Raw genomic sequence first — 17971 nt, forward strand, 5'->3', positions numbered from 1 at the left:
ATTAAATTAACCATACCTCAGTCATGCGTGTTACCCATTAGGCTGCTGGTTCCTCAAGGGCAGAGACTATCTTTTATTGTGTTTCATCCAGTACCTAGCACAATTTCTGGCCCATAGCAGATACTCAGTATATCCTGTGTTCTTTTGGGAAAGTGTCACTATTTTGTAATTAAAAGTGTTCATGTTTTTCTTTTGTTTCATTAAGCAACATGCTAGGCGGGTTTATGAAATTCTTCGACTACTGGTAACTGACATGAGTAATGCTGAACAATACAGAAGCTATAGACTGGACATTAAAAGAAGACTAATTAGTCCATATAAGGTAGGACTTTCCAGAGTCTTAAACATTATATTCTTGTCACTGTTTAAAAATGGAGAAGAGGGGTGCCTGGGTGGCTCAGTTGGTTAAGTGGCTGCCTTTGGCTCGGGTCATGATCTCAGGGTCCTGGGATCAAGCCCCATGTTGGGCTCCCTGCTCAGTGGGGAGTCTGCTTCTGCCCCTCCCTGGCTCGTGCTCTTTCTCTCTCTCTCAGATGAATAAATAAAATCTTTAGAAAATAAAAAATAAATAAATAAAAATGGAGAAGAGGGGCACCTGGCTGGCTCAGTCCATACATTATGTGACTCGATCTTGGGGTCAAGAGTTCAAGCCCCATATTGGGGGTAGAGTTTACTTTAAAAAATTTTTTTAAATATATAAATAATAAAGTGGAGAAGAAAGTGTAGCAATTGCTGGTGGATGGGACAATCCAAATCATTTTCCTAAATTAACTTTTACAAAAGTGAAAATATTCTTCCAGTTAGTTATAAGAAATTTTACTGTCATAATTTTCCAGTGTAAGCTATAAATCTGTTTTCATTCACTTAAAAACTAATCCCAAGGATAGTCTACCCATGGTTACTTTTTATTTCATATGTTTGCCATCTTTTAAAAATCTGAATGCTCAGACTTTTCCTGAATAAGTTATCTGGTTAATAGTCTCTAGTTTGTTCTAAACTAAACTTGTTCTAAGTCTCTAGTTTCCTAGTTGTTACATATATTGTCTTTGCAATTGCTCCCTTCTTCCTAAATATGACCTTCATTGCCATTTTTAACCTCTGTACTTTACCATAGCTGAAACTGCAGCATAATATTATTTACTTTTTTTTTTCTTCTTGCCCTCTACCCCTTACCCATTTTCTGATCTCCCATATTGTCCTCTCAGAAACTTGCCCTCCTAGCTCAGGTTTTTCCTCATCATCATTTGGCTATTATTGAGGTAGATATTGCCCATGACAGCCTGTATGAATGAGGATTTGCTGTGATAGCTGCAGCTTTGCAGTAAGCTGATTGGGGAGAATATTTGTTAATTTGTTCAATAAATAATTAATGAACACCTGACATGTGGTTGCTACATTTATATACACTATACCTATAGGCTTATACAGTGCAGTAGCTGGGAACATAAATGACAAATCCAAAAATTTTCTGTCTTATGGACTACCTAAAACAGGTTGTAATACATCGTCATGGTCTCTTGTGCCCCAAATTGTTCAAAGTAGCATTTTATTCTTTGATATTTATCACTTCAGAAACACAGAAAATTGGTAAAAATGGTTCTTTCCAAAAGTTTTAAGTTTTGACGTAATATTAATTTGTCATCTAGAAAATGTCTTTATGTTGAAATTTGGGCATATAGAACAATGTAATGCGATGTTATGGCAGCATTTCAGAATACAGGCACACCTCGGAGATACTGCAGGTTCAGTTCGAGACCCTTGCAATAAAATGAATATTGCAGTAAAGCAAGTCAAATGAATTTTTTTGTTTTCCAGTACATATAAAAGTAATGTTTACACTATACTATATTTTGCTTAGCGTACAATAGCATTATGTTTAAAAACTGACGTACCTTAGTTTAAAAATACTTTTATTGCTTAAAAAATGGTAACCATTATCTGAGCTTTGAGTGAGTCATAATGTTTTTGCTGGTAGAGTGTCTCACCTTGATGTTAATGGCTGCTGACTGTGATCAGGGTGGTGGTTGAAGGTTGAGGTTGGCTATAACAGTTTCTTAAAATAAGACAACAGTGAAATTTGTCACATCAGTTGACTCTTCCTTTCTCTATAGTATGCGATGTTGTTTGATAGCATTTTATCTACAATAGAACTTTTTTCAAAATTGGGAGTCAGTACTCACAAACCCTGCTGCTGCTTTATCAACTAAGTTTATGTAATATTCTAACTCCTTCACAGCATCTTCATCAGGAATAGTTTCCATCTCAAGAAATCACTTTCTTTGCTTATCCATAAGAAGCAACTCCTCATCTGTTCAAGTTTTATCATGAGATTGCAACAATTCAGTCACACCTTTAGGCTCCACTTCGCATTCTAGTCTCTTGCTATTCCACTACATCTGTGGTTACTTCCTTCACTGAAGTCTTGAACCCCTCAGAGTCATCCATGAGGGCTGGAATAAACTTCTTCCACATTCCCTTCGTTGAGGTTGGTATTTTGCCTCTTCCCATGAATCATGAGTGTTCTTACTGGCCTCTAGAATGGTGAATCCTTTCCAGAGGTTTTCAGTTTACTCTGCCTAGGTCTATCAGAGGAATCACTATCTACAGCAACTATAGCCTTAGGAAATGCACTTCTTAAATAGTAAGACTTGAAAATCGAAATTACTCCTCGATTCATGGGCTACAGAGTGGATATTGTGTTAGCAGACATGAAAACAACATCAGTTTCGTTGTACATCTCCATCATCTCTTGGGTAACCAGGTACATTGCCAGTGAGCAGTGATCTTTTAAAAGGAATCCTTTTTTCTGAGCAGTGGGTCTCAACAGTGAGCTTAAAATATTCTGTAAACTGTGTTGCAAACAGATGTGCTGTCATCTAGGCTTTGTTTTTCCCTTAGAGCATAGGTAGAGTAAAACTAGCATAGTTCTTGAGGGCCCTAGGATATTTGGAATGGTCATTGAGCATTGGCTTCAATTTAGTCGCCAGCTGCATTAGGGACCTGTGATTAAACCCTAAACAAGGGACTCAAGGTATCCTTTGAAGCTTTGAAGCCAAGCATCTCCTCTCTAGCCATGAAAGTCCTAGATGGCATCTTCTCCAATAGAAGGCTGTTTTGGGGTGCCTGGCTGGCTCAGTCAGAAGAGCATGTGACTCAGGGCACCTGGGTGGCTCAGTCGGTTAAGTGTCTGCCTTCAACTCAGGTCATGATCTCTGGGTCCTGGGATCAGGCCCCACGTTGGGCTTCCTGTTCAGCAGGGAGTCTGCTTCTCTCTCTCTCTCTGCCCCTCCCCACCACTCATTTTCTCTCTCTTTCTCTCTCTCAAATAAAATCTTTAAAAAAAAAAAAAAGCATGTGACTCTTAATCTCAGGGTCGTGGGTTTGAGCCCCACGTGGGGTATAGAGATTACTTAAACTTAAAAGAAGAAGAAGGCTGTTTTGTCTACATTGAAAATCTTTTGTTTAGTGTAGCCACTCTCATTAATTATCTTAGCTAGAGCTTCTGGATAACTTGCTGCAGTTTCTGCATCAACACTTGCTGCTTCCCCTTGCACTTTTATGGTATGGAGATGGCTTCTTTCCTTAAACCTCATGAACCAACCTCTGCTAGCTTCAGGCTTTTCTTCTGCAGCCTCCTCATCTCTCTCAGCCTTCAGAGAATTGAAGAAAGTTAGGGCCTTGCTCTGGATTAGGTTTTGGCTTAAGGGAATGTTGTGGCTGGTTTGATCTTCTATCCAGACCACTAAAACCTTCTCCATATCAGCAGTAAGGCTGTTTTGCTTTCTTATCATTTGTGCATTCACTGGAGTAGTACTTTGAATTTCCTTGAAGAACTTTGCATTCGCAACTTTGCCTGTTTGGCACAAGAGACCTACTTTTTGGCTTATCTCAGCTTTCAGTATGCCTTCTCACTAAGCTTAATCATTTCTGGCTTTGATTTAAAGTGTGAGATGTGCAATTCTTCCTTTCACTTGAACACTTAGAGGCCATTGTAGGGTTAATTTCAATATTGTTGTGTCTCGGAATAGGGAGACCTGGGGCGGAGGGAACACACCTGGTCGGTGGTGCAGTCAGAATACACACAACATTAAGTTCATCATCTGTGGCTCAGTTTGTGGTGCCCCAAAATAATTACGATAGTAACATCAAAGAACACTGATCATAGATCACCACCACAAATATAATAGTAATGAAAAAGTTTGAAATCTTGCAAGAATTACAAAAATGAGACACAGAGACATGAAGTGAACAAATACTGCTGGGAAAAATGGTGCCAGTAGACTTGCTTGACGCAGGTTTGCCACAGACCTTTGATTTGTAAAAAAACAGAGTATCTGTGAAGCACAGTAAATTGAGGTATGCCTTTACTAAACTATTTTAGTAAAGTAAAATAATTTATTGAATTATGCATTTTAGATAATTATTTGATGTTTTATATAGACAGATGTAGCACATGAGAGATGATGAATTCTAAGTGGTCAAAAACTCATGCCAAATAGGAATTTCTGTAGTTCATAAAAGCAAGTATTTTTTACTCTTAAAGAATGGTAATGATTTGATTTTTTATATTAAGTATCCTCACCTGCAAAGAAGTTGACCTATCTGAAAGACAATTGAAAACTGGTTATTCAATTCTTTGGGTTCTTAACACAGCTGAGTATCACCATCCTTGCACTAAAGCTTATACACAGATCATTTCTTCTTCAGAGGCTTGCTTGAACTGTATTTATAGTAATGTACATTTTAATAAGTTCAGTTATCCAGTATTCTGTCCCATTGAGAAAAACAAGAAAACTTGAGGGCCCCCCCCCCCGCTTTAGGTTGATAGTCCCAATGCTTGGGGTAGGAAATCTACCACAAACTTTAAGAAAGTCTAGAAATGAGTTAAATGTCCAATAGGCATGGGAGGAGTGCTGTGATTTCCTTGTTGAATGGATGCAGATGATTTTCTTCAATTTGTTGTTCCAGTATGATATTATGTACTTTGTTGTGTTATTACAGTATTCTCAGATGTAAAATTGTATTTAAGAATAAAGTAAGATTGCTTAATAATGAGTGCGATTTAGAACTTTTTTAGGTCTTTAAAATTATGCCTAATAGGGAAAGTTTGGAGTGTAAAATTTACATGTTTACTTTCACATTTTATGAAAAATTATAATTTTGATTGTCACTGTTATTGCTGAGGTATGAAATTATTTATTTATTGATAGCAAATTCTGTGCTGCCTCTATTTGAGGAATCAAGGTTACCTGTCAGTCTAAACACACTCTCCCACTAAGAAATTATTTGGGTAGCTATTAGAAGTACTTGTACCTGGCATTAAAAGTCTTTAAACACTGGTAATTCATTTGTATCAATGCCAAAATGGGGGGGAATAACCTATATCAACTAGAATCATTTTTTTAAAGCACAAAAAGTAACTCCATCTCTTGTACAGAAGTGATTTTCAGGTATTCAAAAAAAGACAAATTTGAACCATTTGGCTAAAAAAAGAAAAATTGGTGTAGCTGTTTGGTTTTAGCATTATAAAGCTTTTATATTGTTTCATGGGACTATTTTAATTCTTAGTTGGTCTACAAATATAAAATTTAGAATTATTGTTAATATTGCATTTGGAATCTGGAAACTCAGTTTTGAGATCTGGTTCTTTTAGAAATTGTGTAACTATTGACAACGTAAATACCTGGGTATTAGGCTTCCCTTCCATAAAATGGAAATGCCTCCATAGTTAGGAACCGAAGAGAAAGAAATAAAATACAGTGGTGCATGTTTTAAAAGATGTTTGACAAGTCTTTGGAATTAATATGCTTCCACACCATTATTATTTTAAAATTCTTACAAAAGATCCTTATCTCTGTACTTCACAAAAGTGACTAACTAGTTCAGCCAAAGGAAATTAAGGAGCCCTTAGAGGTGGTAGCATTTTTGAGATTGTATTTGTAAGCCCTCTAGGAACATGTGAAAGCTAGGCAAAAAGAAAGGATTATTTTCTGGAAAAATTCATATCCAAGCCAAATGTTAACATAAATAAGTTTAAAATAATGCCATCTTTAATTTGTCTTCATTAATTAAAAATTATGAACTGCCCTAATCTATAAAGGAATTAAGTTTTTGGTTTTGGTGGGAAAAAAATTATTCCAAAGCTTATAGAATATCTATTCCAATCTTAGGGGGTTCTGCCTTTCATTGTTTCATTTGTTCTCCCAGTGTATTTCACTTTGCTGGATAGGGGTGTTCCCCAAATCAATTTGGGTTTTTTTAAGTGTTTTTTTACACATTCTTTAAAAGATTAATTTGTAATATAGACAATGGAATATATACAATTTAAGGAATATTAAAGGCCAAAAAAGCAAATAACCTGGAATTGTTTTTTAAAATTGAATCATACCTTACATATAGAGTTTTATATTTTTTCCATAAAGCTATTTATAGATATTTTTATTCCTATGTATTTTATCATTTTTTAAAAGATTTTATTTATTTATTTGAGAGAGAGCGTGGAAGCACTGAATACGAGTGGGGGGGATGGGGGTGGGGGGTGGAGAGGCAGAGGGAAAAGCAGACCCCCCCACTGAGCAGGGAGCCTGACACAGGACTCCATTCAGATCATGACCTGAGCCCAAGTCAGATGCTTAACAGACTGAGCCACCCAGGCACTGCTAATTCATAAATTTTCCATCATACCAATAGAAATTACAATAGTGATTAATTCTGACATCCAGTGAAGAAATTGAAGGTCGGGGGGTGATAAATTGGGGATGTAAACTCTCAAATTTAAGAACAGCATAATAATTTAAAACAGTATGTTACCGGCACAGGATTCATTTTATAGGTTATTTGCAACAAAATTTGATAGTCTAGAAGTATTTAAGAATTTAGTATGATGGTTCTATTATATATATATAAGAATTTAATACGATTGGAGGTATCTTCAAGCAATGGGGTTAGATTATTTAATAAACGTTATAACTGGTTAGCAATTTAGAAAAATAGCTTCTATTCCTATCACACACCGCAGTAATTTGCTGATGAATTACGCTTTAGTTCCTGAACTGCTTTCTTAAGTTAAATGCTCTTATATAGTGCTGTCATGCCTGTTAGTAGAAAAAATAACTTTTACAGCAGAAACAAAGCATTTATCATTCACATGATTGAAGAGTAAGGAATACACTGTCCTGGTGGGTCTTAGGAACAATAAATTTGAACTTTCATCAGTTCTCTGGAACTGATACTCATAGCGTGATCAGTAGATCAGTAACATTAACATCACTTAGGAGCTTGTTAGAAATGCAGAATCTTGGGGGCACCTTGGTGGCTCAGTCGATTCAGCGTCTGCCTTAGGTCATGATCTCAGGTCCTGGGATTGAGGGCCCCCCACCCCCACCCGGAGTCGGGCTTCCTGCTTGGTGGGGAGCCTGCTTCTCCCTCTCCCTGCCTCTCCCCCTGCTTGTTCTCTCTCTCTAGCAAATGAATAAATAAAATCTTTTAAAAAATGCAGAATCTTGTCCCCCACACCTACTGAGTCAGAATCTGCATTTTATCAAGGTCCCCAGGTGATCTGCATGCACATTGAAGTTTGAGAAGTTCTCCTTTAGAAGGGTGTTTTATATTAATGAAGTTAACTTTTTTTTATTTCTGGTTATAGTAATAGCAACCTTATTTACTATTGGTTCCACCAGGACCAGGATCAACCTAATTTTTTTGTAGTGTCAGAAAGGCTTATCTCCAAACATTATTGCTGTTCCCTTGTTTTAAAAACATGTCGTTGGTTATAGGGGCACCTGGCTGGCTCAGTTGGTGGAGTATGCAACTCTTGATCTCAGAGTCATGAATTTAAGCCCCACGTTGGGTACTGAGCTTACTTTAAAATAAAATAAAATAAAATATAAAATAAAAACGTGGTTATTAATATAGTTATAATTATAATAAATATAATATAAATATATAATTAATATATTTATAATTTATTTTGAGCATTTTAAGTAGTAATCATGACACATTTGCCTAGTATTCCAAAATTATTAGGGTTCTCTTTAAGGGACATTTATTAGCTTTTAGGATGGATTTAGGGTTTGTTTTTTTAATAGTCTTTTGAAAATCAGTTAGCTACAGGAACTAAATAATACAGATTTCCAACCAGATTGTTAGGGTTTGCATCCTGGCCTCTCATCTTACTACCTTTGTGTCAAGTTATTCAACTCCCATATCCTATTTTTTATCAACTGTAGAAAATTAGACTACCTATCTTATAGTTGTTAGGATTACATGAGTTAATATATGTGATTTCTCATCTTTATGTAAAGTTAGCTCTTTATTGTATGTTCTAGTATAAGATTGATATATTAATCTAGAACAGTTTACCCAAAATGTATTAAAGTTTCCTGTATTACAGTGTTTCCATACTGTATTGCAGTATTGCCACCTATCCAGGAATCTTGGAGTTATTCTTCATTCCCCATATCACCCAATATTTTCTTCCCTAAATCTACCCTTTCCCCTCCATCTCTGCTCCTACTGACTTGGTCTAGGCTTTCATCATCTCACTTGAATTTTTGCAGTGGCTGCTAAGGTGGTCCTCCAGTCCCATCCTCAGCATTACTAACAGTGTTGTTCTGACAGTGTCCTATCTGAAAGTTGTTACTGGCTCCCTTCTGGCCCATGGGTTCCTTCTCAGTAAAATGTGGTGGCGGAGGGTCGGGCGGGTTAATAAGATAATGTATTTCTGGATAGTAGAAATTCAATAAGTGCTGGTTAATAATATCTTTTTAAAGTGGGACAGTTTTTGGTTATCTTTCTGAAACTCTTCAGTTTATGTTAAAATTAATGTGTGGTCCATAAATACATGCTGGGTAAGGAAACTTAGAGATGAACTTAGGTCAGGAAAAAGGCAGTTTGGAATTAAAACATTAGCAATGAATTAATGAATGAATAGTGAAATGAAGAATAATAGCACTTAATCTCAGTTGTCTTTCTTCAGTTAATATATTTATTTACTAAAGAAATTTTTGAGTGTCTACACTGGCCGGTTCTTTATTATGCTTTGGAGAGGGGGCTGTTAGTGACATGTATATTTACCCATCAGTTGACACAAATTCCGAGTCTCCTAGTTAACTCCATTTAGAGGGTTTGTAATTCATGGTTAACATGTTTAGGCTTCCTTAAGGAAAAACTGTGGGACAAATTTGGGCATATTCCTACTAATCTTATTTTTAACAGTGGAGACTTAAAATTCAAGGAATATAAAGAGATTTATCTTCTATCTTAGTCTAACCAATAATTGTGTTTGTTGCTTAGAAAAAGCAGAGAGATCTTGCTAAAATGAGAAAATGTCTCAGACCAGAAGAACTGACAAACCAGATGAACCAAATAGAAATAAGCATGCAACATGAACAGCTGGAAGAAAGCTTTCAGGAACTTGTGGAAGATTACCGACGTGTTATTGAACGCCTCGCTCAAGAGTAGAGATTATTTGGCTCTGTACAGGAAGTTTGCAATTTCTGTACATTGTGTTGTGGAAAATCTGATGATGACTTTAATTTTAAACTCTTGTAACATTTACTTACATTAAAAGTTATCTATCTTATCTTTAGTTGAATATTTTCTTTTGGAGAGATTGTATATTTTAAAATACTGTTTAGAGTCTATGAGCATATATTACATTTTAAAAAAATACATAGCTTCTGAAATACCACTGCAATTGCTTCCCTTCTTAACAGTATAATAAATGCTTAGTTGTGATATGCTAATGTGTGATGGTATGATTCTTAAGTACTTTTACGATAAACTTTTTGTTCTTGTTAAAAAACTTCAGGTTTTCACATCACATAATACCCTCTAGGTCCATTCATTTTGTCACAAATGGCTTTTAGGCTTTTAAGCACCTTTAAAACGCATTTCTTTAAGGTCTTCCTAGTAATCTTGTTTTTCCTGTGTGATTTCTCCAAATATGAAATATTCCTAGTATAGATTTGTTTTGTTTTAAATAAATTCCTCTATTAACTGTTTGTTGGGGGTAGGATGGGTGGGTAAAAATAGAAAGGAAACTAGATACAGCCTAAAGCCAAAATGTTTGACATCACATATTAATTGAAGATAATTTATAAGTTAGCATAAATGTATAAATAAAATTTTGGGAAAAGTTAGCATAAATGTTTTATAAATAATAATGTAAAATAATAAATCAGTTTATAAAAGTCAATTTATACACCATTATTGAAGTATATCTTGTGTAAAATGAGGTTTATATGTGTTGTGACTTGTTACGAGGTTCTGAAGATGTCAAAGTCCAACAGGAAAAAAGCCCAAAGTAATGATAAACTGCTTCCTATAGTTTTACTTTATTTTTATTAGAGTATAAATAAATTGCTTGATATGGAATCATTAAAAGTAAAAGCCTAATGTTTATAATGTGTACCAGTAAGTGAGGTATTGTATAAAATAAAAAATGGGATGTAAGTTGAACTTTACTTTTAAAATCTGATTTGTTCAGTGCTTAAGGCAAAATCCCAACTTGGATAAGCACTGTCTTGTCCTTAGGTCAACTTTCCATCAATAAAACTTGTCAAACAGGAGAAGCAAAGTAACTAGTACCCTCTGGGTACAAAATGGCTGTGGCCAGCAGCACACCAACAGCACTAAGCCAAGCGCCCCTTCCAAGGTGCTGGAAAAGTTTTAGTCTCCTCTCAAAAGCTTATTTATATAGATGAAACTTGGATTTCTGAAAGTATATATGTACACAGTTTGTTCAGATAGAATGAACTAGTTCAGTTAAAATCCTTTCTGAAAATACATGAAAGCAATTTGCTTTCCATCTAAATTAGCTAATTTTAAAAATATTTATTAAAAAATTCACATTTGAGGGCGCCTGGGTGGCTCCGTCGGTTAAGCGACTGCCTTCGGCTCAGGTCATGATCCTGGAGTCCCGGGATCGAGTCCCGCATCGGGCTCCCTGCTCAGCGGGGGGTCTGCTTCTCCCTCTGACCCTCCCCCCTCTCATGAGCTCTCTCTCTCTCTCATTCTGTCTCAAATAAATAAATAAAATCTTAAAAAAAAAAATTCACATTTGAGACCTTGAGATGAGCTACCAAGTTGCAGGGGGAGGACAGTACAATCTAAACAAGTTATCTTTCAACATATTTTTGATGTAGAAACCAGAAAAAGCCAGTGGAATACCAATTTCTGTACTTTTTTTTAAGCAATGTTCTGTGATAAATTTATGGATAAAAATCTGATTTAGCATTAATCTTTGGGACTTGAAAGGCTGTACCTTCATTTGGATTTAGAAGGGTGAAAATCTGATAGATCTGTACCTTGTGTAGTGTAATTAAATACCAGGATGGGTGTGTAGTAGGACCATATATAAACCCAACACAGCCAACTTCTAGGTCCTGGGGATCACTTTTCCACCCTCCAGTAGTGGCCTTCACCCATTTTATCATCCACATACACATCTGTATTTACTTGTGGCCTTTACTTTTTTTCAGTGACCTTCCCTCCCCCATCACCCTTAATTTTTTCCCTGTCCTCCAAATTTTATTTTCTCTACGTGTAAGAACATGTTTCCTTTCTGAGCATCAGTTTTTTCATCTGTAAAATGAAGTTGTACTAGAATTATCTCTAGGTTTCCTCCCCCTTCCAAGATACATGTTTATCCTTTTCATATCTTTTCTTCTCATTCTAAATGCTTTTATATTAAAATGTGAGTGTAGATGTGGTATATATCTAAAGTATTTTTGTAAGTTATTCAAAATTCATAGTGAGTTAAAGTGTGAGAGGAAAAAAAACAAACACTGTGTGTCCCTGGTTGTCTCCAGATTGCCAGGGCCCCAGCTTGCTGTATCAGAACCCTGTTCTGAAAATTTATCTCCTCCACTGCCATCCTTGCCTACTAGAGGAAAGTGGACAGCAAAGCCCCCAGCACTGTATCAGAGAATGATTAGAATCATAGACCTTAGAGCTCAAAAGCTTTAATTCCTTAAACTCAATTTTAAATTCTTTTTATTAGAATTTAAAAGTCTGTTTAACAGTATTAAATACTGATTAAATAATAAAGTACCCATAATTCTTCCTTTTTTTTTTTTTTTAAGGTTTATTAGAACACGAGCTTAGGGAGGGGCAGAGGGAGAGAGAATCCTCTAGGAGACTCCCTGCCTGATGCGGAACTCAATCCCAGGATCCTGAGATGATGACCTGAGCTGAAATCAAGAGTCAGACGCTTAACCAATTCAGCCACCCAGTCGCCCCCATAATTCTTCCTTCTGAGTGAAATTATTTTACATTTGTATATTATCTCTGTATATTATCTCCGCATTTTTAATGTTTCTAGTGTTTAAAATGGTTCTTCTAACAGAGGAACAATATTTCATATTGATATGGCCATAATAAACTATTTACTTAGGTTTTTTTATTACAACATTCAAATGAATTAATGTCTTTGTGTATATATATTTTTGTATCTGTTAAATCATTTCCTTAAGATAAATTCCTGGGAAATGAAGTTACTGAGTCAAAAGGCAGGAATATCTATGGCTCAGTTATACAGACATGCCATATTTTACAGAATAGCTTGTAAATTACTAACATGAATGTGTGTACTACTTTTAACAATTTCCGTGGCATGGGATATTGATTTTGTTGTTTCAATAGTATAAAATCTCAAATTATATTCCTTTTGCTTAAAGGGAAGGCTGAATATTCTTCCATTTTTTAATGAAAATTTTTCCCTAATATGAATTAAACATTTGATTTTTTTTAATTTATCTTTTGGGATCTACACTCTCACTTTATAATAGATGGACAATAGTTCCAGAGGTTCATTTGTATAAGGTCACATTATAAATTTATTGCAAAGTCAGGACTATCCCCTAGACTTCTGACTTCTCCTTCAGTAGGCCAACCAAGTCTTAAGCTTGTCAGCCCACTAAGCTCTTTGTAAGAGGGGCTTTTTTTCATCAGCATCTGGAAAATACCTCTCTTGCATGACATTCACCTTAGGTACCAGACAAATACCCTAACTGCCCTCTTGTTTTTATAACCATTGAGGAGCAGGTATTAGGAAAAGGATATTTGGTTATAACAACTAAAAGTAATGATACCTCATTTGAAGTATGGCTTGAAGTTCCTCATTTTCTCTCAACATCTTCAAGTTTTCAACATCTACACTTTTTGTTTCCATATTCTTTTATATCTTTATTATAATACATATTTCATTCTCCCTTGTATTATATGTTATAATGGAGTTATACTGTGCATTTACTCATTGATTTGGGTAGAGCTGTCTTATATACACAAGTAGTGTGCACATAGTACAAAAATGCAAAAGGGCATACAGAAAAAACTTCACCCCAGTCCTCCAGAAACAACCCCGTTTCTGATCATTTTGAGTATATATCTGAATGTATATCACATATTCAGAGATAATATGCATAAATGAGCACATATGCATAGGTCTTTTATTTTACATATGGTAACCTACATATATTGTTCTCTAAGTTGCTTTTTATTTTTTTTAAGATTTATTTATGGAGGGGGAGCACGCGAGCAGGAGTGGGGCAGAAGGAGAGGGAGAGAGCACGAAGCCGGATATGGGGCTCAGTCTCACAACCCTGAGATCATGACCTGAGCCAAAATCAAGTTAGAAGCTTAACCGACTGAGCCACCCAGGCACCCCTCCAACTTCCTTTTTAGGCGATATATCTTGGGGCACCTCGGTGGCTCAGTCAGTTAAGCAGCTGGCTTTTGATTGCCGCTCAGGTCATGATCTTGGGGTCCTGGGATGGAGCCCCACGCCAGGCTCCAGGCTTAGTGGGGAGTTTGCTTGAGATTCTTTCCCTCTGCCCCTCTCCCAACCTGCACACACTCTTTCTAATAAATAAATAAATATTTTTGAAAAATAAACTTGATATATCTTAGAGATCATTAAAGCTATCTTGTTTAATGGCTGCACCGTATTCCATTGTATGGATATACTATAAATTATTTTACCAGTCCCCTATTATTTAGGTGGTTTCCAGTATTTTCCATCACAAACAGTACTGCAATGCGTACTCCTATACATGTGCAAGTATACCTACACACTGAAGCCCTAGAAATCATGTACCTTATTCTGATCTCATTCTTCTAGTGACTGTACTACATTTAAAACAGTCAAATTAACATGAACTAAGGTTACAGAAGCTTGAACTGTACCAATGTGGAATAAATTATGCATACTGGACTAATCTAACCATCCTCATTCACAGCTAGAAACATGAATTACCTTAAAGTCACAGTGATTTGAATGCTTAGGCATATGCACCTGACTATTTATGCCTTTAGTCTTGCTTAGCTCTTCTCAAACCTTACCATCCAGAATTGCTGTACAGCAGGGTTCCTCAATCTCAGCACTACTGACATTTTGAGTCAGATCATTCTTTGTTGTGTGGGGCTGACCATGTACTGTGAGCTACTAGATGCCATTAGCAACGTGTTTAGACATTGCCATGTTTCCCCTGGGGGACAAAACCACCCTTGGTTGAGAACCACTACTACATAGGATTGAATATTCATCCATGTTAAGCACTATTTTTTATTATGTAACACAGACATTGTACAAAAGTCAAAATGAGTAAGAGTACTTAATGAGAAGCTGCCCTCCCTTCCACCCAGTCACCCGAATTGTCACCCTTCTCCAGAGGCAGTTACTTTCACCAGCCTCTCTTGTGTCCCTCAGAGTTAATTATCAGTCTGCAAATATCTGTAATTTTTTGTTTTACCACAAATGCTGATATACCATATGCAGTACTCAGAATGTTTTCCAGTTAAATTTAACTCATTTTTATTAGTACGTATTAGAACACTTCAATTCTAAACACCTTGATTCCAAACAGCTCTTTGATCTTCCATAGTTTGATTTCAGTGTGTTTAATCCAATCCTATTTTAATATTTAGGTTGTTTTCCATCTCACAAGCAGTGCGACAGTGAATATTCTTGTGTATACCTCCATTTTGTACATGTGGGAGTATGTATGCACGATGGTGATGGAATCATTGAGTAAAGGTTATGGACATTTTATGTTTTGGTAGGTTGAATACACATTTGAGACAATAAAGAAATCTGAATATGGGCTCTATATTAGGTGATACGGGATTTTGCATTTTTGTGATAATGATACTGTGATTGTGTAAGAAAATGTCTTTACTCCTAGGGGTTACATGCTGAAGTATTTAGGGACAGAGTCATAGTATCTGCAACTTACATGCAAATGGTCCAGAAGAAAAGTACGTGTAGGTGTGATACATATACTTACATATGTACATGCATAGACAAATATATGTATATAAACAGAAACAGCAAATGTGCCAAAAAATTTTTTAATTATTGAATCTAGGTGGAAGATACATACAGGTGTTCACTATATGATTCTTCAACCTTGCTGTATTAGATTTCCAAAATAAAAATTGGAAAGAAAAGTTATTGCATGCATGAAACAAAAACATACTGTGAAAAAGAAATAGTGAATAAAAGCTCTCAGAAATTTAAAATAAATATTCTAATTCAAGCAGCAGAAATGTGGGGCATAAAGTTGAAGAAATTTCCTAGGACATCGAAAAGAGAAAACGTGAGAGAAAAGATAAATCAATATGGGAAATCTGATAGCCAGCTTATTTTCATTTCAGAGAGGAAAAGAAAACAGAAGAACATTATCCAAAAAAGGGAGGATAATTCCTCAGAGTTGAAGAAGTCAATCTTCAAATTAGAAGCTCATTGAAGTTTGAACAAGGTTAAACCATGATCACTAAGATTTATTGAGCACTTACTATCGGTGAAGCACTTGAATCAGTCCTGTCAGTTCTCACAACAGCCCTCAGAGGCACATGGTATTCTCCTCAGGTGAGGCCTGGGGAGGTTATTTTATCTGAGGTCACACAGGAAGTGACAGAGCCAGGATTTTTGTGCAGGCAGTCTAATTCGCTTGGGTTCTTAACCACTACACCACTTACCTAAAAAGACCCACATATAGACTAAATTATTAAATTTCAAAACACTGAGCATAAAATAAAGATCCTAAATGCTTTCAGACAGCAAAACAAAGGTCACCTGGGGGAGGAGGGGGCATTTAAATAGCATTAGACTTAGCATCAAGCCTACTCCATGCTAAAAGACAATGAACAATGTCTTCAAAGTATAGAATCCTACGCCCAAACTAGCAATCAAATGTGAGAGTAAAATAAAGGTGGTTTTGGAAATCTAAGAAACTAGAAAACTTAAATCACACACTTTGTGATGAAGTTACTTGTAGGTCAACTTTAGCAGTATGAAGGTGAAATCAAAGAGCAAGTTAAGATGTGGAGTATAAGAAATGGTAAAACTAATCTGATTCCAATAAAAAGAAATCTGAGGATGGCAACTGAGTAACATATCTAAAAGTATTTGGTCCAAATTATAGTAGACTATGAACTCAAGAAAAAAAAATGTATAAGAAAGTCAGAGTCCAAACATAATAAACTGTGGTTGGCATGGCTTTGAGCAGTAACTAGAAACAAATTGGTTTGAGTCCAGTCAGACTGGGAAAGGTAGGATGGGAGATTATCCCTTTTCAAATTGTAACCCTTGTTATAATTGCGTGTGTTTAAAAACTGTGTTACTTTGATATGAAATTTTATTTAAATACTATATTGTTCAGCAACTAACGCTGAACATATATCATTATCAAATAAAATATAACTGTAAAACATGTAAATTTTAAAAACAGGTTTACCTGAGGCAGACAAGTGGCACCTTTAAACAATGAGACTGTGCTCAGCTTGATTTCCACAAAGCAGAACTTGCCAAAAGAAAAGAGAATGAAGTGCTTTCTTTAATAAAAACAAAATTAACCAAAAAACCTAAAAAACACAATATTCAATCCTTTTCTTTGGAAGCTGATTCTCAAAAGGGACCAGAGTTTACCATTCTCTTTATTTGGCTGCCAAAAGAAACTGTCCCTATCCTTGACACCCCGGTGCTATGAATTAACAGATACCACATATAAAACCAAAGCTTTGAAATTTTTCATTTCATAATTTTGGGGGGCTTTCCATTAACCCTGTGGCGAAATATAATGCAATAAAAGCGTAATGCCACCTCTTATGAATATCGGAAGAGTGTAAATAAGATGCTTATAAACATCTTGTAAAAAATATTTTTTTAAGATCTGTGTAAGTATTATAACATACACAGGCTCGAAAAAGGTTGTCATCTTCTCTGCTACGACCTCTCTCTGGGCCTCACACTCTTGACCTTCAAATTGGAAGGGGTAGAGTTAAAGCTGGATTAGATGGTCTTTGAAGGCTTTTCCCAGTTCTTCAACTGTATTCTTTCTCTTTGAACTTAATAAAAGACCAGTTGGAAAATGTGCTTTGGTTAGACTCTCAGTTCACCTGGACAGTTCTTTAGATTTTTAATTAATAATTTTGGCAGGTGAATCTGTGTGGAAGTCTTGGGCTGTGCAGTGTGTTTGCCTAGCTCTCTGAATCCCCCTTTGTGAAGGCCGTGGGGCCACCACAGTGAGGCTTGTTTGCTGTCTGTTCCTAGAGCAGCTGCTGCTTTTCTTCCTTTATCCTTTATCAAGCAACAGAAAGTGCAGTGATGTTTGTGTGTGCTTCAGGGGAGGAAAATGCTCTCCAGACAGGTTATTCTCTGGGTTAAAGTGGATGGAATGAGCACAGAGGAGCTAGCTCAGTGGGAAGAGAGGTCGAGGCAGCATCTGCCCTCCTGTTTGTTTTGACACTTTCAGTCTTGGATATAGAATGTGTTGAGTGAGAGGCGAGCAGAAGTTAAGAAATGCACTACTGCTTAGTTTGTCAGCCAGTTTGGGGAGTGGAGGCGGAGAGTGGGAGGGGAGAAGGGGACATACAGCTAGTTTTCTTTTTCTATTATTAAATCCCTTGCACTTTCAACATCTCCACTTTGGAGATTCTTACTGCAGTGTATTTTGCATAATTGTTAACT

The 17971-nt window shown here is 36.1% G+C and overlaps 1 protein-coding gene across 1 annotated transcript in view; it reads left to right on the forward strand.

Moving 5' to 3' along the window:
- Positions 1 to 9738, forward strand: part of HAT1 (histone acetyltransferase 1) — a 63244-nt gene extending 53506 nt beyond the window's left edge. Inside the window, exons 10-11 of the mRNA XM_045868626.3 lie at positions 206 to 322; positions 9295 to 9738. Of these exons, the coding sequence (XP_045724582.1) occupies positions 206 to 322; positions 9295 to 9462 (285 nt within the window). The 3' untranslated portion in view covers positions 9463 to 9738. The remainder of the gene's footprint in view (positions 1 to 205; positions 323 to 9294) is intronic.
- Positions 9739 to 17971: the final 8233 nt, after the last annotated feature.

Source organism: Mirounga angustirostris, unplaced genomic scaffold, assembly GCF_029215605.1.
Source record: "Mirounga angustirostris isolate CCGP_5_RB_7025 unplaced genomic scaffold, mMirAng1.0.hap1 SCAF_3, whole genome shotgun sequence".
Lineage (NCBI taxonomy): Eukaryota > Metazoa > Chordata > Mammalia > Carnivora > Phocidae > Mirounga > Mirounga angustirostris.